The 23,019-nt window shown below is 48.3% G+C and overlaps 9 protein-coding genes across 9 annotated transcripts; 2 read left to right on the top strand and 7 right to left on the bottom strand.

The window, feature by feature from the left end:
* Positions 1 to 774: 774 nt before the first annotated feature.
* Positions 775 to 2,434, bottom strand: F5891DRAFT_368089 (kinase-like protein). Its single transcript, XM_041371575.1, has 6 exons — positions 2,131 to 2,434; positions 1,792 to 2,068; positions 1,595 to 1,736; positions 1,266 to 1,535; positions 1,128 to 1,213; positions 775 to 1,075 (listed from the first exon to the last, which is right to left on the bottom strand). The coding sequence occupies exons 1-6, from the start codon at positions 2,228 to 2,230 to the stop codon at positions 982 to 984; spliced, it is 969 nt and encodes a 322-aa protein (XP_041232931.1). The 5' UTR covers positions 2,231 to 2,434; the 3' UTR covers positions 775 to 981.
* A 750-nt stretch (positions 2,435 to 3,184) lies between these two features.
* Positions 3,185 to 4,722, bottom strand: F5891DRAFT_1001249 (uncharacterized protein). The gene is made up of 5 exons (XM_041360163.1): positions 4,315 to 4,722; positions 4,071 to 4,266; positions 3,846 to 4,020; positions 3,527 to 3,791; positions 3,185 to 3,443 (listed from the first exon to the last, which is right to left on the bottom strand). Exons 1-5 carry the CDS (start codon positions 4,604 to 4,606, stop codon positions 3,277 to 3,279), a joined length of 1,095 nt encoding a protein of 364 aa, XP_041232932.1. The 5' UTR covers positions 4,607 to 4,722; the 3' UTR covers positions 3,185 to 3,276.
* A 184-nt stretch (positions 4,723 to 4,906) lies between these two features.
* Positions 4,907 to 7,369, top strand: F5891DRAFT_1231111 (glycoside hydrolase family 9 protein; the record flags this gene model as incomplete). The annotated part of the gene is made up of 10 exons (XM_041369574.1): positions 4,907 to 5,201; positions 5,252 to 5,277; positions 5,328 to 5,376; positions 5,425 to 5,495; positions 5,555 to 5,597; positions 5,646 to 5,724; positions 5,773 to 6,293; positions 6,344 to 6,468; positions 6,529 to 6,580; positions 6,629 to 7,369. 10 exons carry the CDS (start codon positions 4,907 to 4,909, stop codon positions 7,111 to 7,113), a joined length of 1,746 nt encoding a protein of 581 aa, XP_041232933.1. The 3' UTR covers positions 7,114 to 7,369.
* An 889-nt stretch (positions 7,370 to 8,258) lies between these two features.
* Positions 8,259 to 11,963, bottom strand: F5891DRAFT_1100523 (uncharacterized protein). The gene is made up of 4 exons (XM_041363569.1): positions 9,256 to 11,963; positions 9,113 to 9,204; positions 8,377 to 9,056; positions 8,259 to 8,314 (listed from the first exon to the last, which is right to left on the bottom strand). Exons 1-3 carry the CDS (start codon positions 11,870 to 11,872, stop codon positions 8,583 to 8,585), a joined length of 3,183 nt encoding a protein of 1,060 aa, XP_041232934.1. The 5' UTR covers positions 11,873 to 11,963; the 3' UTR covers positions 8,259 to 8,314; positions 8,377 to 8,582.
* Positions 11,964 to 12,003: 40 nt separating this feature from the next.
* Positions 12,004 to 13,156, bottom strand: F5891DRAFT_1001266 (uracil phosphoribosyltransferase-domain-containing protein). The gene is made up of 8 exons (XM_041360164.1): positions 13,038 to 13,156; positions 12,913 to 12,984; positions 12,732 to 12,846; positions 12,612 to 12,668; positions 12,439 to 12,558; positions 12,309 to 12,388; positions 12,184 to 12,252; positions 12,004 to 12,133 (listed from the first exon to the last, which is right to left on the bottom strand). The coding sequence occupies exons 1-8, from the start codon at positions 13,134 to 13,136 to the stop codon at positions 12,101 to 12,103; spliced, it is 645 nt and encodes a 214-aa protein (XP_041232935.1). The 5' UTR covers positions 13,137 to 13,156; the 3' UTR covers positions 12,004 to 12,100.
* Positions 13,157 to 14,798, bottom strand: F5891DRAFT_1001268 (methyltransferase-domain-containing protein). The gene is made up of 5 exons (XM_041360165.1): positions 14,178 to 14,798; positions 14,041 to 14,122; positions 13,617 to 13,984; positions 13,471 to 13,567; positions 13,157 to 13,416 (listed from the first exon to the last, which is right to left on the bottom strand). The coding sequence occupies exons 1-5, from the start codon at positions 14,681 to 14,683 to the stop codon at positions 13,285 to 13,287; spliced, it is 1,185 nt and encodes a 394-aa protein (XP_041232936.1). The 5' UTR covers positions 14,684 to 14,798; the 3' UTR covers positions 13,157 to 13,284.
* On the top strand, positions 14,799 to 17,692 carry F5891DRAFT_1001274 (uncharacterized protein). Its single transcript, XM_041360166.1, has 13 exons — positions 14,799 to 15,321; positions 15,377 to 15,484; positions 15,543 to 15,561; positions 15,610 to 15,626; positions 15,679 to 15,720; positions 15,777 to 15,815; positions 15,870 to 16,033; positions 16,087 to 16,141; positions 16,201 to 16,611; positions 16,662 to 16,973; positions 17,028 to 17,130; positions 17,184 to 17,335; positions 17,392 to 17,692. Exons 1-13 carry the CDS (start codon positions 15,181 to 15,183, stop codon positions 17,578 to 17,580), a joined length of 1,752 nt encoding a protein of 583 aa, XP_041232937.1. The 5' UTR covers positions 14,799 to 15,180; the 3' UTR covers positions 17,581 to 17,692.
* Positions 17,693 to 20,606, bottom strand: F5891DRAFT_1001313 (kinase-like domain-containing protein). The gene is made up of 11 exons (XM_041360167.1): positions 20,511 to 20,606; positions 20,091 to 20,463; positions 19,974 to 20,032; positions 19,882 to 19,919; positions 19,699 to 19,752; positions 19,624 to 19,642; positions 19,480 to 19,572; positions 19,296 to 19,428; positions 18,833 to 19,242; positions 18,022 to 18,780; positions 17,693 to 17,966 (listed from the first exon to the last, which is right to left on the bottom strand). Exons 1-10 carry the CDS (start codon positions 20,536 to 20,538, stop codon positions 18,062 to 18,064), a joined length of 1,926 nt encoding a protein of 641 aa, XP_041232938.1. The 5' UTR covers positions 20,539 to 20,606; the 3' UTR covers positions 17,693 to 17,966; positions 18,022 to 18,061.
* Positions 20,607 to 20,672: 66 nt separating this feature from the next.
* On the bottom strand, positions 20,673 to 22,948 carry F5891DRAFT_1001317 (magnesium transporter NIPA-domain-containing protein). Its single transcript, XM_041360168.1, has 6 exons — positions 22,059 to 22,948; positions 21,908 to 22,001; positions 21,799 to 21,858; positions 21,498 to 21,744; positions 21,352 to 21,449; positions 20,673 to 21,302 (listed from the first exon to the last, which is right to left on the bottom strand). Exons 1-6 carry the CDS (start codon positions 22,724 to 22,726, stop codon positions 20,760 to 20,762), a joined length of 1,710 nt encoding a protein of 569 aa, XP_041232939.1. The 5' UTR covers positions 22,727 to 22,948; the 3' UTR covers positions 20,673 to 20,759.
* Positions 22,949 to 23,019: the final 71 nt, after the last annotated feature.

A 23,019-nucleotide genomic window follows, 5' to 3' on the forward strand; every position in this document is an offset into this window, starting at 1 on the left:
CAAGACAGCTAGAAGTCATACACGGTGTCGTCTGATTAATATAGACACATGCCTTATTTGAATATCAAATTGTACTCCAGGGCAAGTCGTCATGGCGTAGCGATGATCTGCGCTCCTCTACGCTGGATTGGACATAGATCACTACATCAAACTCGCTTCCCTTGCCGGGTGGACATACATCCGGCAAGTGTGACGCATTTGATGTCGGTTCTACGATTGGGCATCTATGATACTTCAAATACGATCGTGGGCACATGTGCATGGTTAGCGTTAGGCAATTCCTTGCGCGTGCCATGTTCGATGTTTGTCTATTCTATCCGACATCGAACGGCAACTGCACCACATTTCTTTATTCGTGTGTCCAGCCGCGCAATTGCGGTACTGAATAGGTCTGGCGCGTGCACTATCCGAGCTCGATCCATGAGGCTTCGGACCAGAACAGCGCTTTTCTGCTACACTTCAGTCCTTCGTGGACTCTCTCAAGAGGTTGGTTGGACATGTATCACGACGGTGAGCTGTGGATTGCAGATCGTGATTAAGAGTGGCCAAGGGGTGGACAAAACTCATGTGCTACCCGATCATGATTGCACGCATTGCCTGTTAATGTATTCAATTATGCTCCACTAGGTCGATATGTCCGTCTTGTGTATACTCTCGCCCTTGAAAACTCGTTCCTGCTACTTGCGTGATCATACTGACGCTTTTTCAAAATCGGAGACAACGGCTTCGTGTCAAGTCCGCATGACATCAGGCTCTATCTTGATGTACTATATAGTAGATTCACGAATAATGCGTGTGTTGTTCACGTCAAGAGGACAGGTTTGCATCGTGCTGATGTTGAACCGAGGCATTCTGTACTGTGCCAGTCCCGTACAAATACTAGCTCCTCTCCCAGTCAATTACATTACCACGGTCCATAAGAGTGGGAACGAAGTCCACGAAAAGTACATGAACAGAAGGGCACAATAACTAGAGTGTTCCCTAACCATTAAAACCCCGGAATTTCCAATCATCCGGAAGCTCAAGATAGGGATGTCGTCTCAGGTGCGAAGCAGATGCGCGTTCGTCAGGATTGCTGCAAGATTATAAGGTAAGTGATATCATCCGAACGGACTTGAATAACTTGCATTGCAAAACATAAATCCCGGAAATTCATTGCAAGATCTGACAAGGTAACTTCAGGAGGGATGGGTGGGCGCTTGTTTTGTTTCACCTGCGTACAGAATATAAGTAATGCTCCTGTAATACAAAGGTACAAGACAGACTTTAATGGTGACCATGATCAGTTCATCCTCATACCAGGGTCGCTTTCCTGTCAGCATTTCCAATAAGACGCATCCCAGACTCCAAATATCGGCCTTGACACTGTACCCTTCCTTTTGATGGCAGATGACTTCAGGTGCCATCCAGGGTAGTATTCGTTGCACGCTGGTGAATGGAAGTTTATGTATTCTATCCTCCATAGTGGAAAACTCTAGATCAGAAAGCTTGCAACTCCCATCTCTCTCAAGTAGGACACTATCGGCTTTCAGATTCTGACCAAAATTAATGAGAATTTTTCAAACGTTTCAGATAGGCCGAATCGGTCACATACCCGGTAGATTATTCGTCGCGAATGGAGGTATCTCAAACCTCGAAGTATTTGGAGCATGAAAAATTTTGAGACATCCTCGCTGAACCTGCCCTTTTCACGAAGACAATAGCCTAATGCACTTCCCGACACGTACTCCATAAAGCTATGTCATAGGTTTGAGTCATTACTGCCAAGTGGCCACATTGCTAGAAACTCACATATTCATCACCCTTGAATGATCTACAAAGCACTCTTCAAACCCGAGATATTGGACGATATGACGATGGTTCAGATCTACCAGTAGCTTGCTCACTCTTTCGACGGAATGTACGAAGGTGGCTTGACACTGGTCGTTCTCGTCTCGGATAGCTTGAGGACTATCAACTTGTTTGACGGCAACTAGTTGGGATTTGCCCGTGGTCATGCTAAGAGCCAGGTAGACCCGACCGTAAGTCCCTCTACCAATAAGCTCACCACGAATCCATTTGACGGCAGCTGTGGGTGAAAACAATGAACGATTATTTTCTGACACTGTTTCAAGAGCTTTTGAACTGTACCATTGCTACAGCGAGCCCGACTGTCCGAAATATTTCCTGCAGGTCCTGGACTCATAACACAACAGCTGGGAATCGGATGAGAAGCTTGCTTGTTCGGCATCACAGCTAAGGGACGCGAGGATTCGTTCTGACGCCATGAACCCGCTTAAGGTACTTATAATAGCGACGACAGTTCGAATGAATTTGGGGGCGGCGCGTTCGTGGCACTGCAGTTCGGAGTCATGGATGATACCGCGGCAGTGGCGAGTTTGAGTTTGATTTGTGAGCGACCCTAGGACCAGGCTAAGTGACTACTGGATTTCATTTGCATGCTGTAGCAGTAATACAGGATCGTCCGCTTAAACGACGACAACGGTTCTGCCCGACTTGTGCCCGAGACTTCACAAGAGGTTGGCAGTTGGGCGGCTGTACCCGAGATACTTTGTAGCTGGGCATCGCAACCTGAAAAGTCTTCAAGCTTCAAGCTTCAAAACTTCAACCAAGAGAACGGCGCAGCTGCCCATGTATTATGTGTCGCAAGTATCAACAACCTCCTGAATCCTGATCAACTCCTGATCTTCATTCTAGAATCTAGCCTCACTCACTACACATGATATCAGTACTTATGCAAATCTTTTGCAATTCCAAATCATGTAGACCATACGGTCAAACTCTTTGGAATAAACATCGTTCGAGGTGTCAGTCAACTTTCATTTGGCAATGTATTGGCTGTCGAAGGCGGTCGTTGTCAAGGACATCTGATCCTGAGTCAAAACCCCGACTCCCACCCAGATCTTGATCGATACTTTCAACCCTTCGCACATAGTCATTGAACTGCTCGCTAGTCGATTTTGGTCAGGGATGCTCTGCTTAATTATCACGCACACCTCCAACGGGGATCAAGAACTGTCTATACAGATTTGTACTCTCATCTTATCAGACACATCAAACCCATTCTTGTAGTATTATTGTCAATGAAGTCTGTACTCGGATGTCACAGTATACCAGCGTGATCAACTAATTGTTCAATGCTAGGCGTTGTTCACAATTAGGAGTCTGACTTACACCGCAGGTATTTGTTGTCAAGAGTATGTTGTAGCTCCGAAGGGAATTTAACCGCACTACTTCTATGATACAAGTATATAATGAGGTGCATGTTGATATCAACTAAACCTTTGATACCTCCAAAGTGCGGCCTGCAGCGGAGCTTTTATAGGCCAATTCGATCATCTCGATCACCTGTGTCGTTTCTGCCCACTTCACCTCAAGTTCCTCGTTATTACGGATAGCACCAGCAAGGTTCTTGAAGAGGCCAATATACTGACCCGGGGCATCTGAAGGCCAGCTATAGGCAACCATCAGCGCCGCCATGAAATATGAGCGAAAAGAACGATTACGTTGTCTTTGTGATCGTTACGGCCATCGTCGGCGATATTTTCGACGATGCCGTAGATGGACTCAGGCTCCAGTCCATAACTTGGTTCAAGGATACTGCTAACAGAGGACATCGCTTTCAACTGTTCCTCTTGCGTATCGAGGCCATATTTGGTGAACATTCCCTTTGTGCCGCGTACTGCGTAGCGTAGCTGAGGGGATTTCACTGATAGGATGTGCGAGCGGAGAAGCACGGTGAACTGGTTTGGGAAAAGAGTCCCAGGATTGTAGTGTAGATAGATAGTGAACTGCAAATACATATTGAAAATGCTGCTAGAAAGCTGCAATGGTAATGGACTTACGATGTCATCAACTTCCGGTTTCGTGACACCACGGATATTTTGAATGAACGCAGTGATTTGCGCGGGTCGGCCAAAGAGTTTGAGAGCTTGGTCTAGGAGATGTGAACCGAGATCATATACTGCGCCCGCACTATCCTTCCAGGAAGACCGTATCCCTGCACGGTAACGATCATAGCTAAAGGAAGGTGAGGAAATCAAGCTAGTTTGATCAACGATCGTCCTCACTGAGACTCAAATTCCAGTAGGTTACCAAGGGAGAGAGGCGAAGATGAAGGAAGTGAAAGCAGGCGCTTCAGCGCGAGGTGATCCGAGTCCCAGCGTCGATTTTGGTAGCCATAGAGAACAAGGCCTTTTGCTTTGGCAATGGCTGCAAGCTCATTTGCTTCTTTCACCGTCTCAGTCACAGGTTTATCAACGAGAACTGAAGTGGCTGAGAGCAGTTTCTGCGTGGAAGAAGTATTTTGCTCACCATGTTTGCCGGCCTCAAGAGCAGCTTTGGCAAATGGGTAATGCGTGTCATTTGGGGTTCCTACAATAACAAGCTCGATTTCAGGGTCGTTCACGACCTCTTCGACTGTCCTGTGAATTTTTGTCGTAACTCCAAAGCGCTGCTGCACCTTTCCTCCGGGATTCTGTGGGTTGCGCTCCAGGACAGCGGTAAGAGTGAAGAGTTCGGGCAAAGCGAGTACGAATGGAACATGAAACGTGAGCCCAGCAAGACCCACGCCGAGGACACAGGTCTTAATCGGACTGAGCGCCATGAGAGTGATGAAGGTATGATAGTCTTGAGATCATGTCCTCTTGAATTTTATATAGAACTTTGTGGACGGCCCGAATCTGGAGCAGGTCTGGAGTGTGACCATGATGTGAGAATGAGTACTGAACCAGTGGGAGTTGTTAACCTGTGGCAGTCTGCGGCCCGGAGCGTCATAGTCACGTGCCTTTGCTTTACAAAGTCACGTGATTTTGGTTGAACGCGAGGCTCGAGCTGACTGTCTGACTCTTTGTCAGTTGTACATTCCGGAAGACTTTGGTGCGTATATCTCATTTCACGACTCCTCATGCGGACGCCTCTTGTTCTCGTTCTCCTTGCTTCCTCGCGGGCATTTGCCCAAGTTCCTCTTCCTGATCCCCCTTTCCTGCCTCAAAACGCTTCAGCTGGCGCGTCTCCATCCTCTGCTGCTATTCCCAATTCGCAATGGTCTTCGTTGCTCGGAAATCTGCTTTACTTCTATGAAGCACAACGCAGCGGCAAATTGCCTAGCACAAATCGAGTCAAGTGGCGAAACGACAGTGCCCTCACCGATGGGCAGGACGTCAAGTTGGATTTGACTGGCGGGCTTTATGATGCAGGTGGTAAGTGTCCCGTATATCATGCAGCTACTCTATATCAACAATTTCGTCAGACTACATCAAATGCACTTTCCCCCTGGTGAGTTTCCTCGGCTTATGCTATATGTCAGTCCTCCAACTCAGTTCCAGTCATTTACTGTGATGTCAATTTGTTGGGGTGCAACGGATTTTGGAAAAGGTTCGTGCGACATCGGGGAAGTGCTCACTCGCCAATAATGTTGTGCAGGATACGATCTAGCAAACCAAACCCCTTACCTTGATGACATGCTCCGATGGAGTCTTGACTGGCTCATCAAAGTCAGTCTCGTGTTTAAGTATCAAGCAATCGAGTCTCCAACTCATGATAATTGACATAGGCGCACCCCGCTAACAATACTTTGTTTGTCCAGGTAGCCAATGGTAAGTGTTTGATCTGGATGTCCATTCTCCACTCACACGTGACTGCAGAAGAAGTTGACAATGCCTACTGGGGAGGCGATCGCAACATTCCTTTACCGCGTCCTTCATATCAAATCAACGACACTAGGTACTCTTGCACCGTGTATCATCGAGTCATTCATTAACACAGTTTCAGTCCTGGAACGGATGCTGCTGCAGGAACCGCTGCAGCTTTCGCAGCTTGCTCCAATCTTTACGCCAACCGCATTTTCTCGAACTCTTACTCTGGCCCAGCTACACTTCAAAACGCAACATACGCTGCAACCCTTCTCGAACATGCCAAACAACTTTTTATCTTTGCCACTAGCGCCTCTGGCGGACAGGCAGTATATCAACATTCCGTGCCTGAGGTAGGCAAAGCGTACGCTTCGTCCGGATATGGAGATGAGCTTGCCATTGCTGCACTCTTCTTGTCTTGGGCAACCAACTCTTCTTCGTTGTATCAACAGGCTCAAGGTTACTGGCAGCAATATAGCCTCAGCACTTATGACGGAGTATTCAACTGGGATAACAAGACACCTGGCCTGCCTGTTCTGTTTGCCCAGATTGCACAAGCAAACCCAACCTTTGGCGGCAATGCATCCACCTGGCAAACTGTGGCCGAGAAGTACTTCGACGGAATAGTTTATGGCGGTGGACCGGGATATCAAACTCACGGTACTACAATAAAACTGTTTGCTCATTTTCCAACTAAACATTATTCGAAGGCGGACTGCTATACTACAAGGGCGACTCAGACGATGCTAGTTTAAACCCGTCGTTGAACGCCGCCATGCTGTTAACGCGATATGTACCACTGGCATCGACTCAAAGCAGGAGAAATGATTATTGGGTGAGATCTTAGTTCCGATCACTAATAATCAACGTCGGACTCAACCATCACCTGTAACAGAACTATGCTAACGCACAAGTCAACTATGCTTTGGGTAACAATCCAATGCAAGGTGAGCATGGATAATATAATTTTATCATTCTGGCTCACTCTATCATAGCACCCTATATTGTCGGTGCCAATCCGAACTCGCCTCAAAATCCCCACTCCGCGATGGCAAGCGGTGGCAATAACATAAGCGACATCAATACTTCCCCACCGCAAGAAGCCTATGTCCTTTATGGGGGCGTTATCGGTGGTCCGGATAAGTACGATCGGTTCTTCGACATCCGCGCCGACTGGCCAGAAACTGAGGTTGCATTGGACTACAATGCACCGATGCTCACACTCGCTGCAATGCACGTACTCAACGACACTGCCGACCCATTCTACACATCGCTGAAAGCGGGCGCTTATGACTCCAAGAAACCGCAGGGCATGCCCTGCGATGATGCATATACAGATGGGTGCAGTGGCCCACAGTTAAGCCAGGGTAGAAAAATCGTTCTCGGGGTCATTCCTGGCCTTACTGGCCTTTCCATTTTTTCTCTTCTTGTATGGTGGGCTATGATCTCTCTTAGAAGAGCACACGACCCCCTTTATTGACTTTTAACTTGCTAATGCCTCTAGATGAGGCGACTTCTATTCTTGCATCACCTTCCCAATTTTGTGGCTTGATCTACTATTCCTTTGGATCAGAACATGACCTTACGACAGACATTAATGAGCAGCATTCAGACGTAGTCACCGATTCGCATTCATGTAGATATATCGCATCACTATACCCTGATGAATTTAATGACAACAGCAATATACTGTGTAGAACAATGCCTTTGTTCTTGGCTGGCCCCTACGAGCGCTTGGTAGACGTAATTGGTTGAGGATCTTCTGTCCCTACGCCTTTGGGTCTTGGTGAAACTTGGTGTATGTGCAGACTTGAGACTCATGCTGAAGGATAGGTGGCAAGAAAATGAATCAAGCACAGGCCGGCATGGTGTCAAATGCTAGGTAATGCATACGCAAACATACGTTAAAGTACTGGGTTTTCCACAGCAGATACAACCTACTACATCATATGTTGATGATCATGGTCGGCTGCACTGGCGTCGCAGACAACCTGAAGACAGCTGGGTTGTCCCGCTTTACTCGACTTCATGGATTGCCACTTCCATTTCGATGTCGTTTACACTGCCAAGGTGTTCAGCTATCTCTACAAATATTTGTACAAGGGACCCGACACGGCTTTCTTTTCCGTCGAAGAGGACCGAAGAGCAGACGAGCCCACGCCAGTGAATGAAATTTCAGACTACCAAAAAGCACGATATCTCTCTGCTCCAGAAAGCAGTTGGTGAATTCCTGGCTTCGAAATCACATGAAATGGCTCACTGTGCAGAAATTCAGAACGCTCTGTCATGCAGGTGAGTCATGTTATCAGGTCCAGGAAATGCTCATACTCGCACATATTTTCGATGTACAGTGTTTATCTTGGCATTGCGAGTCAATTGCAATTCGGGGCACATCTATCTGCATCACTGGTAGTGGGGATGGCAGAGCTTGATGCTACTAAAGCAGCAATGACGGCGAGGACAGTTGCAAAGGAGAAATGCATTGTTTGCGACTCGTGTGTGGGTTCAGGTAATCTGAAGGCAATAGTAGGAAGATGGCTGGTTTTTATATTGTTCTCTATAAATTACTGTTTCGCGTACGTACCTTCAAATGGTACTACTAAACCTCACATTTACTTCACCGTTGATACGATATCTTGAATTCTTTGGAAGAGAGAGACGCAGGGTAACCACAAAGATGACTGTTGTTGAGACAAGTCAGAAGTTGTACTAGGCGAGCTGTAAGTAGGTGTTTTTTACGTACCCAGAACCTATTGTAAATGTGGCCCTTGAATCTTCCATGAGTCTGGCTATGGTGATTGTGTCCCTGTCGCTGACTGTCTGATTCATAGTGCTGCCGAAGTCCAGTTCGGTCCGGTTCAGGGGCCTCTAAATCCGAACGCCGAACCGGACCATCGGTCAGGCCTAGTGAAAATGCAGATGCTCTTATACTGTGTATAACAAGGTCTTCTAATACACTTCCAGAACATAGCGCTCTTCTTCCTTAAGACTCATCAAGAATTCTCCCGCACTCTCCGAGGTATGTCCCTCGTTCTTGACCAGCGCACCTACAAGTGCTTCGTACACGTCAGGTACAGGCCAGGTTGGGCCACACAGGTAGAACACCCCCGCCTGATTCTTCAACAGGGATGCGAGAACAGTAGCGTCCTCGAGCATGAGGTGTTGGATGTACACTTTTTTGGGTCCATCTCGAGAAAAGGCAAGTCCAGCTTTTGTTATCGTACCGTCCAGGATATACGCTTCTATCTCTTCGCCGTAGAGATATTCTTGATGTTGGTGCCGCGAACCGAAGTAATAGTAGGTGGGTCCCACAGGGATGCCTTGATGAGCGAGTAGAGCGCGATGCTGTAGAAAGGCTCGGAATGGAGCAGCTCCAGTGCCAAGACCTGCCATGATGATGGGCTGCATATTATCTGGCGGAAGCTAAAAAAGAGTACGTCAATGGCGGAGTCGGGGTCGACGAGTCAGTCAACACATACCTTCATAACACTGGGCTTGATGGAAACGGTAACCTTCTGTCCAACCTTGAGACCGGCTAGATACCTAGTACACTGTCCATAACGAAGGGTGCCTAAAAGATCAGCTCGTTAACATGAAAGAAACCGATTCAAAAAATGCATACCGTTTGGCGCAGTCCATTCCACGGTCACCACTAGCAAGTCGACTCGATTGCCAACCACACTCTGCGCGCTTGCAATGCTGTAGTGCCTGGGTTTGATTTCTCCAATCATCTCGCATAAAGTCTCAATGCCTGGCTTCGCGCTAGGATATCGTTGCAAGACCTCGGCAAATGTGACAGTATCTTTCTCTCCCAGCTTCTTGAATGTAGATGACCCTTCGGGTGCGCCGATAAATTGAAGCGCCAATCTATCAGCAGGGCTAGTAGCATGTGCAGCTAGCCCAGAGTAAAACGACTTCGGCGGCCGGCCAAAGAGGTCGATCTGCTGCTGAAGTGCCTGGAAGGTAGTGCGAGTGTACATCTTCCCTTCGTTTGCAGCCACTGGGATGGTGATCAATCGCTCGGGATCAACGCCATACCATTTGCAGAAATCAAGAACTTCTTGTTCATCATTCCACCCATGCACGCCCAAGGCCTCTCCAATAGCGTACTTAAGGCCAGTGCCCACCGTGTCGAACTCCAGGTGGAAGACGTTCCTGTCGTATTCCAGAGGAGTCAAGCGGCGATTAACCGTGCAAGTTACCAGATAGGTGTGCTCAGGTACCTCTGGTCGCAGAGAGGGATCCTGAAGGTACTCTTCAACTTCCTCTTCCTCCGAGGGGGGCGTCGGAGGTGTGAAGACGGATGGGAACAGAAGGTGCTTGGCAGCATCATGCCACGAAGAAACTTTCGAGCCATTTATCACAGTCTGGCCATCATCAGTCTCCACAGCGATGGCATTAAACTCAAACTGCTTGAGAGGAGAGGGAGGCTTTGCATCACCCTCGTCCGCCACCGGAGGGATATGCAATTCGACCTCTTCGAGAGCAGCCCAAGAGCTGGCACTAATCTTCGCGAGCTGGCCACCCTGAATCACCTCCAATGCGACACCTTCTGCAAGCTTGCGAATGGCAGGCTCACTGGCGGCTTTGCCGAGGTAAAGCCTTAGAACTGCAAGATAAACAATCACTCTTTGCACAGCGTCCTGAGCTGCCCCAATCTCCGCTCCGAAACAGGACGAAACGGCTTTGGCGTCTAGGGTAAAGATCCGGAGTTTCTTCTCAACCGCTGCCGACAATACAGCGGCGGGTAGGTTGTACGGTAACTCAGAGGACCACGGGGAAATGACGAGTACTATTGCCCCAGACTTGGCTTGGTTGAGCAATGAGTGGGACTTCAGCAGATTCGTATCTAAAATGCAAATGAAGTCTGCCGTTCCTGTGGGAAACTCTGCAGCCATAGGAAGAATTTCTGTGCCCTCGCTGCGTGGGGAAAGAACGATCTTATCCGCAGTGATGCCTCCCGATTTGCTGAAAATATCATGGTCGGTAAGGAGGCGGGCAGAAACCGTACTCGAAAAAGAATTCGCCACAGTCTGGGGGAGAGGAGAGAGATCGGACTTCGGGGTACTGAAGAAAAGAAGTTTCCTGGTTAAAGATGCGTCGAGGTGTGTCGCAGCAGGAACTTGGTGTGAGAGTTCAGTAAGGAGGGCCGAGAACTGAGCGGGATCTGAGAGGAAGGATGATGTTCTTGTGGGTGTCACCCGCTGAGCTCGCACACGCGGCCCTGGAGAGTTAGGGCCATACAGCGACCCAAAGACACCGACGAATAGGCTGCCTTGGCAGAGTTCATTGGGTACGTCGTCAAAGACATGAACCTCTTTCACAGTGTCAGGGAGACATTGCTTGAGGGCATCACCGTCCCATGGTCTCAACACTCTGACAATCACGACACCAAGACCACTAGTGCGAGTCACAATGGACTTCGCCATTAGTGCCAAGGGCCCATTCAACAAGACGACCACCGTCTCTGCATTTGAATCACCAACGTAATCGAAAAACTGATATCCAGACCACCGAATGAGTTCTGGTATACCGAGAGTAGGTGTGTCCTTGAGCTGAAGAGTGGGAACAAAACTGTGGCCACTTTCGCGGGAGATGCCGTGGTGATCGAAGATATGAACAACGTGGGAGGACGTAAGCTTGTACGAAAGTGCGGCAAGATCTATAGACTCCTGCGGGGTAGCAGATAAGAGGACAACAAGATTATCGGGAAGGATAGTGAAAGTTGCAGAAAGGGATGCCAACGTCGGGGAGAGCGCGAAGCTTGGACCGACAGTGGTGACTGCCGGGACCTGGATAATCAGCCTACTATTACTGGTAGCAGGGGGCAAATATGACAATGATTCAGCCATTGAGGCGAGCCCAGCGGGCGTAGTGTAAGCAGTGAGAATTGCTCCTTGCACCAAATCCTGGCTACTGCCTTCGGAAAGCCGTCCGATGAGGCTAAGACCGGCGCCTGCCCTTGTCTGGAGGCTAATGACTGGCGCAGTTGACTCCATGGTCGACGACCATGTTTTAGTCAGTGTTCCAAACCCTACTTGTTCAGCGACATCGTAAATGTAAACAGCAGAGCTAGTAGCTGAACGAGACGCGAGTAGTTCGATGATGTGAGATGCTGGTTTACTGAATACGCTAGCTCCTTGAATAGGCGAGCCCTTGGGGTCCTCCGTAGGAGTACCAATGAGCGTTGCCGCTGCCGACAGCGGTGTCGTTGTGCCAGAGAAAACTTCGATAGTCATATCCGAGTTCAAGCTGACAATTCGGAGAACGTCGGTCTGTATTTTTCTGTGGGACTTCGGAAAGCGTCGGAGTCAATGGTGCAAGATGATCGTGATATCACACCTTACCCGGTCACGTGGTGACCTTGCAGTATACAAATAGGATCAGTATGAGTGATTCAGAAGTGACATTACTACATAATCCAGAGAGGACATCGATTACACATTCATGATACATCGCTGCAATCGCTACATCCGAATGGTATTGAAGAGACGGTCTCCCTGTGAAGTATATCGGAAATGTCGACTAAACACAATAGTAACGGACTCACGGTGTCGCCCAATCCAGGAGATATGAGACCGTCGGGTGTGAGGGTTGGATCCACGGCTGCTACCCAGATCTAGAATATATGTGTCAAATTTTGAAATGAATCGGGAACAACAAAAGGAACGAGACCTCTAATTCAGGATATTCAGCGTGCACATGATTGAGTCCTTCTTCTGATCCGAGTACAGCCAACAGCTTAATCTTTGATACTGTCAGACTGTAAGCAGTGCTTCACTGTCAGGTAACGTAACGCTCTTACTAGGAACTCCCCAGTCTATGATCATGGCAAGGGCAGCACATGCAGTACCACCGGTGGCAACTAAAGGATCGAGGATGAAACATGTGTCTATCGGAGGGACTGGAGGGAGTTTCGAATAGTCTGCCACAGTAATCAGCCCACATGTCATACGGGAAATTGACTTCAAATCTCACATTCGACTGGTTGAAGGCTGACCTTCTCTCGGTAAAGTCCAAGATGGTAGACTGCTGCTGTCCTACATGGCATGTCCGCTGATACATCAGAAGGTACAATGAAGTTGTATATCCGATCACATACGGAAAAAGGGACAGGAAGTGCGTCTGTCATGCCCAAGCCAGCACGCAGAATGGGTGTCAACCCAACTTTAGGCTTAATACTTGTACCTGTGAAAGGACCAACTGGTGTTTGCTGGATAGTTTCATTAGCACACAGGAAATTAAGTCGTTAGCACGCATCCGCAGAGAGATCACGTACACCTTCAAAGGTCTCTTCTTCCAGATCGCGGGAAGCTTCGATGCCTAAGATCAAGCTGATATCATGGATACCCTGCCTCGAACGCTTTGATTCCCTGACCACTTCACACAGCAGCTATTGCTCACCTCTCGAAAATCCTTTGAATTTGTATTAGTCTGCCGCAATTGGGACAATCGTGCATTCACCAAAGGGTGCGAGAGAACATGGCGCCTTCCGTTGGACATGGTTGTTCAGTACAGATTAGGTACATGTACCAAATGTCGTGCCACAAGTTCGATTGCCAATTTATGTAAGAGTGGATTTGGCTATAGGCCAATAGATAGGACTTCAAGACTGTCGCTACTTGAGACTACGGAAACGATAGTACTATCCTCATCTTCTCTTGTATTCGCAAGGTTTTAGGACGCCACCATTTGACATCACTTTCGACCACTCTTTATCCGTCCTCGATGTGCGAGCTACTTTCTTGAATTCAAACAATGTAAAATGACTGTTGTGATCGTCCTGAATTGTGAAGAGACTCAGTCTGTACCATCGTATACTGTGGGCGCGCTTTACCTTTGCTTTCATTTTGAATCCGATAGAGCTAATTAAGGACACGAATTCATCCACGTCGGTAAAGCGACTGGCAACTTCCGCAATTTTCAGCTCCCCCCTAGATCAAATTGAACACGCCAGGCGTTATGTGACAGCGTAGAACGTACCCGGGTTTCAGAACCCTCCATGCTTCCCGGATGCACACAGGCCAGTTGGTTCCCATAAGACTAAGGGCACACACAACCACATCCACAACTTGCGCTTCACCTTCAGATATCAGAGACGATGAAGGCTCAGAACCTGGAAGAGGCACATGTGCACATATGTCCGCCGCCACAATATAGGCACCGTCGGATATTAGGTCAAAAGACAGTACTTTCAGCTTCTTTGGATGAAGGCCACGAGCAAGCGTGGCATCCCCGCAGCCGAGATCTGCTATGATTGTGTTTTGAGGGTAGGATGACAACTGAGAAATGTAATGTGACACAGGATTTGATGGCCATGACTGCACCTGGTGTCGAAAGCCGGAGTGATACTGTAAACAGACGTGTATGACAACTCTGTTGGAGAAACGATGATAAAAATACACACATCATGAAAGACCGCTGGGTCTTCTTTCATCATCCTCACCGCCTCTGAGCTGTCGGATTTGTAAAGCAATTCATTTATCCACCTGCACCATGACCGTTTGTGATATGCATTAGAACATCGTGTATCAGAGTACATACCTGAAGCGAGCGCCATCAAGACTGTCTTTCATGCCCTTCTGCAAACTTGTGAGCCCCGAGACTTCATCAGTTGTGGGCGAAACGTTTTGTGGCTGTTGCTCAAATTTTCCACCATCGGGCTTCGAGCTCTTCTTTTGCTTTATCTTCTTGCGCAGCCCTGATTCCCCTTTCACTGTTTGTTTGACTGCGCTCCCCTTGATGGACCCACCAGGGGAGGATGAAACTTTCTCCTTTCCCTTGTTAGAGGTTGCGTGTTCAACCTTGGCGTCCGGCCCCCCTGTGGTCTTTCCATGATTCTTCTTTTTCTTCTTGGGCCCTTGCTTATCCTCCTGGTGTTTTCCAACACTTGCAAGTTTTTGCATAAGCTTGTCTAGGTTGACCTCGACAGATTGCATCTTATCAGCATCTTGAGCTACGGGTCGCTTGCGTTTCTTGGAAGTTGACTGTGCCAATTTTGAAACTGGAGCAGTGGGCACAGACCATCCAGGAACCTCGAATAGCGCCATCAGAAGTAGTATGGGATACGGAGTATACAGCTGCCCATGCTGAGTCCTGTCAGCAACTCCGCGAACTTGTTTGATCCCGATTCGATCAACTTTCGTAACTCGCAATTCAAGTTGTTCGTTCATTCGCGCCTCGAGGCTACAAAATTTTGTGATAATCAAGCGAATATTCCTAGCAATTTCACCATCAGACAGGGATTCTCAGGCTGCACATCAATCCTCTCAAGATTCTATATATTTAAATTGATGGGTGATCCGCGCTTCACCACAACTCGCGGATACGGCGAGGAGGACACTCGGACGCGGCATGTAACTTAGGTTTTTCCTACATCATCAGGATCACCCACACAGCATGGATAGGCTCTCCACGCTTGGCCTCGTGCCTCGCACCCTAGAACGAAACACGCGGCAGACAACCTGGAAGCTTCTTAACAGAAGCATGTGATGCTTATTTACTTACTGTCTTGGTTTTATCTCGAATCATCCAGATTCTCTCCAGCATGTCTACCAAAGGCAAAGAGAAGATGACTTCTACGGCGACGGACCGCATCGATGGGACACCGCCAATTAACGACGGCGTATTCAAGCAGTTCATTTCGACTCGCAGGATGCAGCCAAACCCAGCGTCTTTTGCTTTCATTGTAAGCGCTCGTTTCAAGTGGATCTCATTTGCAGTACGTAACATTGCAATGTCAGCCAAAGCCTCCTCCTTCGCCTTCTATTTCTGCAAATCGAACTAACCGCAATACTCTGCAACCATCGCTGTCGAACAATTCGCACATATCCCTTGCGCGACAAACATTGGTTTGGCAAATCCTTTTTCATTGACAAATATAAATTCATGGATTCTTGACTTTACTAGTCTGGCACTCCTTCCCCACGTACGTGACACATCTCAACAATGCCGATTCTAATAACTCAAACACCAGCCACACGATCAGGAGAGGTAAGCCGACGCCCTACCTTTAAATTATGATCTAAGAGAAGTGCTCTCTCAGCTAAATGGGCACTCGGTCACAAACCTCAGCAGCGCCAGCACAGTGAGTGTACTTGCAATCGTATGCAGATTAAAGCATTTTCACTGAGGCTCTGGCAGCGCTCTGGAGCTTCCGTCGCTACTCGGGATCCTGCCCATGTAGGCGTCTTGTTGGTGTAAATTCTGACTGACTCACATGTGACCTATGTCAAGGAGGAACTAGAACTTCTCCATGACAGCATCAGTGATGTTCGGGGAAGAAGCAAGGATCATGAACTTCGCACAGCCCCAATCATAACCCGTGATGCATATATTGCGGCAGGTTATCGTGAAGGCGCCACTCAGTACGGCGTCTTAGGCAGTATTCTGTCCATCCAGTAAGGCAACCCGTGTTTTTGCATTCATAGACCGAGTACTGATACTCTTGCAGCAATAAAAATAATGTCCCATACAAGCCAGTGAATCCTCAGCTCTATGTGAACACGGTATGCAACTCCTTCGTGTGAAGCGCGTGTCCAGCGTTTTCTTATTTTTGCACCCCTAGAATGCACCCTTCTCTGCTGTGGTCTGTGGGGTTCAGGGCTCAGGGAAGTCTCACACAGTTTCTCTACTTCTCGAGAGCATGTTTGTTCCGAACATGCGCTCTACTGGCACCCTACAGAAACCACTGTCAGGGCTCGTTCTCCACTTCGGAGAAGGAGGTCCTAGCTCTCGACCTAGTGAAGCTGCATGGATCAGTTCGTCCCACATCCCCGGTGTACAAACGCCATCAGTCAAAGTTTACGTCTCACGTTCTTCTCTGAAGACCATGAGAGCTGTATATGCCCCCTTGGGTGACGGGGTCACTGTTGAACCATTGTTCTTCACTCAAGATGAGTTGGATGCACAGGCATTTCTGTCCATGATGGCTGTCGGCTCCTCCGAATCAGCTCCGCTATATATTCAGGGTATTTTGGTGCGTATTTCTCTTTTGAGTGACTTTCTTTGACAACACTATTCCTGTAGTCGATTCTCCGTGACCTTGGGGAAAACTTCACTTACCCCGAATTCATGCGGCAGTTGGATGTGAAGAAGGAGTCGTTCAACAATACGCAGCTCGCAGGTCTCGAGCAGAGGATGGCCCTGCTCACATCCTTCATGAACCCAAACATGAAACCGCAGACCCGCTTTGCAGAATCGCAACTCACGATCATTGATTTATCAGACCCGTTCATCGACCCAGCGTCAGCATGTGGGCTGTTTGAAATCATCACGCGTCTGTTTGTGAGAGCGGATGTGGGGACCGGGAAAGTGCTAGTAGTTGATGAGGCCCACAAGGTTTGCACTCTGAAAGTGGACTGTTTGTTGTCATTGACAATTTGGTTGGAACAGTACCTGTCGCCAACGAAAGGCTCTTCTGGCTTGACTAAGTCTCTCCTGACATTAACCAGGGAACAACGTCACCTAGCCATGCGCGTTATCATCAGTACACAAGGTACTCGGCGCTTGTATCTTCTGCATGTCGGATCCTCACACCTTATCTTCCAGAACCTACGGTCGTGCCACCCGTTCTGCTTGATCTATGTACTGTCGCAATTTTGCACCGGTTTTCCTCCCCATCGTGGTGGGAACATCTGGCAAAGCATGTATCAGCCGACATATCAGCAGAAGATGCCTTTGATCGTGTTGTTAAACTGCAGGTGCGTCATCGAGCTCAATATATGGCACTGTGATTCAACCTGATATCGCTGCTCAGACAGGTGAAGCGATCGTACTTGCGCCCTCTGGCCTGGGAGTATTCCCAGATATACCCGATGCTGCCAGGACGGGACATGTAGTTCCGGTGCCGAAACTCGGACAATTTGGTCGCCGCTACGTGCTCATGAAAACTAGACGCAGGATAACAAGAGATGGCGGAGCCTCAATACTCGTGGTTGACGACTGAGTGGGGCAAGGGCCCTGGACGCGGAGCGGTGTTGACAGAGGGCTTGTCGTTCCCACTCTTGCAGATGACAATGATTAGCACATATTTAGTTTACGCTTGTTGAGGTGTACCAATACCATGAAGATCCTTTGCATGTAATACAGTGCAGTGTTTATGAAGTACAGATGTATGCATGCGGCAGGTACAACAGTTAATAGAAACAACAATGTAGCATGTATGAGACAACTAATTATCAGTATGTGCCAGTATGTGCGAGTGTTTCATGCTGGAAAAGAATGCAGGGCTAAACCGATTGAAAGCAAAGGTATTCTATGCTTGAAGATATTATACTGATTGATGAAAGCAGGCAACTCAGTAGGGATTGGTTGAAACGCGGCGAGAGAAGACTATGATGGAAGTGAATAAGTGGTATCCAAGTCTGCAAGCCATCCATCAACATACATTCCAGGGACGATAAAAAAAACGTGCACGTCCGACATCATCAGACGATCCGCATAGGACTTCCAGGCGGAAACGAGTAGTCATCTATGTGGACAGCGTGCGATAGTGGACTGGATTCCGCAATACCAGGTCCTGTCATCTTTTTATTGCGACGACCAAGTAGGGTTGCGTTGTCCATATCTAACTGGAAACCTGGGCCACCAGGTTGACGGCGGCCGCGATCTCTTGGGCCAGCGCGACCGTCCAAAAGACTGCGATCTGCTTGGTTAGGTCCACCGATGACATTGCGTTTTGCGACGGTCTTCGCCCCGGCGCCAGGTAACCCACTCAAGGTAGGCGGTATTGATGCACGCATCTCAAGCTCCCCTCTCCTGTTCCGTGCATCGTGTACGAGGACTTTGTCGTCGACGTTGTCTTCCTCGTTCTCATTAAGTCCATGCAGGTATCCTCGGATACCGGCACCGCCGCGACCATTGTATGCACGCCTACGTGCACCTTCTTCCTCCATACGGTGAACTGCATAGGTAATGTCGAATGCTTCCTTGAGCGTTGCAAGACCAGGAGAACGAGCCTCTAAAACGCCACCACGAGCAGCGGTAAGCAGAGGAGAGTCAAGCGGAGGAGAGTTGACATAAACAGGAGTGGGTGATACTGGTGGGGGGGCAGGAGCGGCAGTGCACCACGGGTGAGCAAGGAACTCATCTATGGTATATCTCTGAGCAGGGTCCACGCATAACAAATGTTGGATGAGATCTTTCGCTGAGCACCAGTCAATAATCGTATTTTAAATAAAAAGTTCGAAAAAAAATACCAGAATGGGTGATGTCATCCCACCACGGACTCAAAAATGTGTAATATCCCCGCGCGACCTTCTCTGTTAAGACGTTTATACTCTCATCGTAGAACGGCGGGAATCCGCAAAGAAGAGTGTAAAGGACGCAGCCAAGTGCCCACATGTCCACACTTTGTGAATAACGTTCATCCTTGACGATTTCGGGGGCAGTATAGCCAACAGTTCCGCATGGCGTCATCGTTTCTTCGTTCCAGATCACTTTTGATAAGCCAAAATCTGCGATCTTGATTCGCCCGATTCCGCCTCCACCAACGCCTGGGACAAATTCGCCTTCATCCTCCTTTTCCTCGTCATACGGACGTTGTACGGAACCTTTTGAAGGAATGATAGGTATCCGTTCGAATAACAGATTTTCCGGTTTGATATCCCTATGACAACTGAATGTCAGCGAACGTCATTGCTCCACGAAAAATGCAGATACCGATGTACAACACCACGTTCCTCGTGAAGATAACGAATACCTTGTGCAACCTGAAGAATCACGTGTCTTGCTAAATTCTCACTGAAATACGTCAATTTGACGATCTGGTGGAACAACTCCCCGCCCTCCATGACTGCGTGCGATTTTGAGTTACTGACACAGGAAAGATCGCAATCACACATACGTTCCATAACCAGAAAATAGTGTTCTTGTGATTCGGAAAATGAGATCAACTTTACGATCGATGGGTGATTTGTTCCCCTCATGATTTGCACCTCTACAATCTAGATAAGTGCCGCGAATGATCAAAACAATATGACACGCCTACCTTTCAAAATATTGGCTCGCTGCATGAAGATAGCACAGTTAGCGATATGTGGAACCGTTCAATTCCAAACGTCACCTCTGTTACGCGCGGCTTTTTCTTGAACTGAATATTGAGATGTTTTTCGCCGGCCTAACAGAGGGACAACAAGACACAAGCAATGTAGGAGTGTCATGAAGCGAAGCCGATAGGTGGGACAGGAGTTGTGTGGAGGACAATGTATGTGAACTATGTGAGGGACGGGGGTACGCATCTACTTACCTGCGAAGCATTCAACTCAAATTTACGAACGACTTTCACTATGAAATTTTTTATCAGCCGGTTATAACGGGAGAAAAATCAAAGAAATAAACCTGCGACTGTCTGCCCAGTTGTTAGATCTAGTGCCTTGTAAACATTTGAAAATGCGCCACTAAATAAAAAGTCAGACATTAAATATTTAGCACAGTGACAGATGATATGACACTCACTCTCCCATCTTATCCAAGAGCTTGAAGTTCTCCAAGCCTTTGTAGGTGGGCAGTTTATTCTTTGGCTCTCGATCCTCAGGTACGGGGGTGTTGATTTTTTGATGCCGGGTGTCAGGTACGGGCTCAGGCTGAGGTATGTTCTCAGGCTGTTGTTGCTGCCTCTCAGGCTGCTGCTGTTGCTTCTCAGGTTGTTGCTGTTTCTCAGGTTGCTGATGTTTCTGAGATTCCTGTTCAGCTCGTAGCTTAGCCTGCTGCTGCGACTCCTGTTGTTGTTGTCGATGCTGAGGCTGGTGATTTGACTCTGGCACAGGCGCCGTGTATGGCTGGGGGTCAGAGTCAGGATGCCGATGGTGATGATGTTTGCGGATGAGATCTGGTGAGAGTTAGATGACTGCCTTCCCAAATAAAATGAAAACATACTCTTGAAAGCGTCTACGACAGCTGGCATGGTTGTAAGAATAGTGGACTGGAAATAATGAGTTGGCGGTACGGAGTGCGTCCGACAGAAGCCTTTTTGTCATTCCAGCCTCTCAAGTGACGTCACTTGTAGCGACTCCAGTCACGTCACTGCCTTTTGCCTGATTTGTGTTAAAATAGCGCATGACTCTAATTGCCCCGAACTGCGTTGCTAATAAGTATAATATTGAAATATTAATATCATAAATTGCTTCAAGTAATGCTTCCACTAGTACTTTCCACGTCCCGATCCCAAGAATCCGCTCGATCCCTTGGTGGGGTATGAACAAGTAGCAGATTTCGTGCAGGAGAATACCCTGCCAAGCTCACCGTGCTTGGTTTATTCCTGAGCACCGGGGTCTCGCGCACAGCTCTCGGTATTATAAGAGCCGGGCGACTTCGTGCATTCAATGATCCTACAGGAACGCCCCGCACGCTTCCACTCGGTGCGATTTGCTCGCCTGTGTCGCCTGTTTGCCTGCTAACCTCATTGGCGGGGTGCCCTACTTCTTCGCGGTTGTTCCCATTGGCCCACGCTATGATGAACACCCCCGCGAATGTCGCACCACATCCATACGTAAATGTGACCATTTGGTGGAATGTAGCCCGTTGGAAGTCCTTGTAGAGAACAGCGGATCCGATAACGGCAGACAGCGTGAACAGCACAAATTGCGTAGGTATGACAATTTTGGAGTCAAAACGCTTTAGCGCACGGTTCAAAAACCGGATTTGGAGAATGCCTGTGATGATCAGAACCTAAACAGGATCAGCACATTAAACGGAATGAAAAGCGACGCTAAGATACCGCAAGGACAGGATAAGTTATCCACTCCGCAAATATTTTGCCCCATTCTTCCGTCAGCAACGTGGAGATAGCCTTAGTTGCTAGAACTGTGAATCCACCTGACGCTGTTATGAGCTCATATTTGGTGTGATTCGAACTGACCTCACCAAATATTGCGCAAAGCCCGACGTCAACAACCACAATTCGCCTACCAAAACCACCTTCGCTGAGTCCCGCTAGTACCACGGCCCATACTAGGTATATAATAGTGAATACTACAAACGAACGTTGTGATATAGCTGCAATCAGGGCCTCTGGTGTAAGGGGCGGCGGCGGACCTCCATCAGTGGAAGGCGTAGAAAGAACGACAGTGATCGCTCCTATCATTGCGCACAAGATTCCAGCGAGATCATGCTAAAAAAACAATCCCATAAACATGATTCGACAGCAGCTGAGGTACTATCTTACCACGCGAAAACGCTCTTTTAGAATGAGTGGAGCGAAGAAGCAGTTAGCAATGAGTGCGAACTGTAATATGAATCAGTAAAGATGGAAACAGCTAACAGAATATACTGACAGTGCCTAGAGGAGCGACCACAGAGGCTGGTGCAAACGCATAGGATATGAAGTTGCCAGCTTCTCCAATGTTCATTAAAATGAATCCAGACCACCTGAAACCATATTCGTTATCAGTAGCAGTACCTTCTAGAATTACATCAAGAACTGACCATATCTTCGAACGTAAGTAGTCACTCTCCGTACCTTCTTCTTTCCAGAGCTCAGGTGAGGGAGGTGCCCGCCTGTCATTGCCGTTCAGTGCAACTATGCGTTCTGCTGGGATCACGTCTACTGGAATCGCCAACGTTCCTTGGGTATGTGATCCATTTTCATTAACGCCACTGGGCTGGCCGAGATGAAATGGAATAAAACGCGATACCAAGCTGGATTGCCTTGAAGGCTGTCCCGGCCTCCGTCCACGCGCTGAAGAAGTGCTCTTCCTGCTCCTCGAATCATCACGTCTAGTCCCAGGTGAGGTACTAGTGCCATAGCGTGCACGTGAATGACTGGCAGAAGAGCCCTGGATCAAGGGCTGTGTCTCGGACTCATGAGAGCCAGTAGCGGGATCGCCAGAAGGCCTCTGATCGTGTGGTGTTCTGGAACGCCGTGCATCGCCCGATATATGTAATTCGCGTTCCATCCTCGCCTGTTTTTGAGCTTTTTCGAGTCGGATATGTGCAAGCTTTTGTAAATTAAGCGCAAGCGAGATAAGCACGTTCCCCGCAATGGCTACTGTGATGCCGATGCCAGTCTGCAACGTGAGGTGCGGCAGGCCAATACCCGGCTCATCGATGCTGGCCGTGTGGTTTTTGCCCTTGAACCATGATGATAAGTCCATGTCCGCAATAACTCAAGGACGAACAACAGCCTAAGAGCAGTTCAGAGTCAGGACAACATGGCCGACATCCCCTTTACTGTCAGTGAACTAGCCAATTCGAGAAGAACTAAATTACTGACGGAGGAGAGTCAGTTGGGGGTATTGTCAGTTGGCCTACAGCTCGTCTGCGACTGCAGACTCTACGTGTCAGACGTCGTGCACAAGCGCTGCAACACAATTAAGTTAAGGTTGGTCGGGGGTCATTCGCGGCTACTTGAAGTACTTTTATGATCGCACGTGTTTGGAAGGTCATT

The sequence above is a fragment of the Suillus fuscotomentosus genome (genome assembly GCF_016647785.1).
Source record: "Suillus fuscotomentosus strain FC203 chromosome Unknown F5891scaffold_3, whole genome shotgun sequence".
Taxonomy (NCBI): domain Eukaryota; kingdom Fungi; phylum Basidiomycota; class Agaricomycetes; order Boletales; family Suillaceae; genus Suillus; species Suillus fuscotomentosus.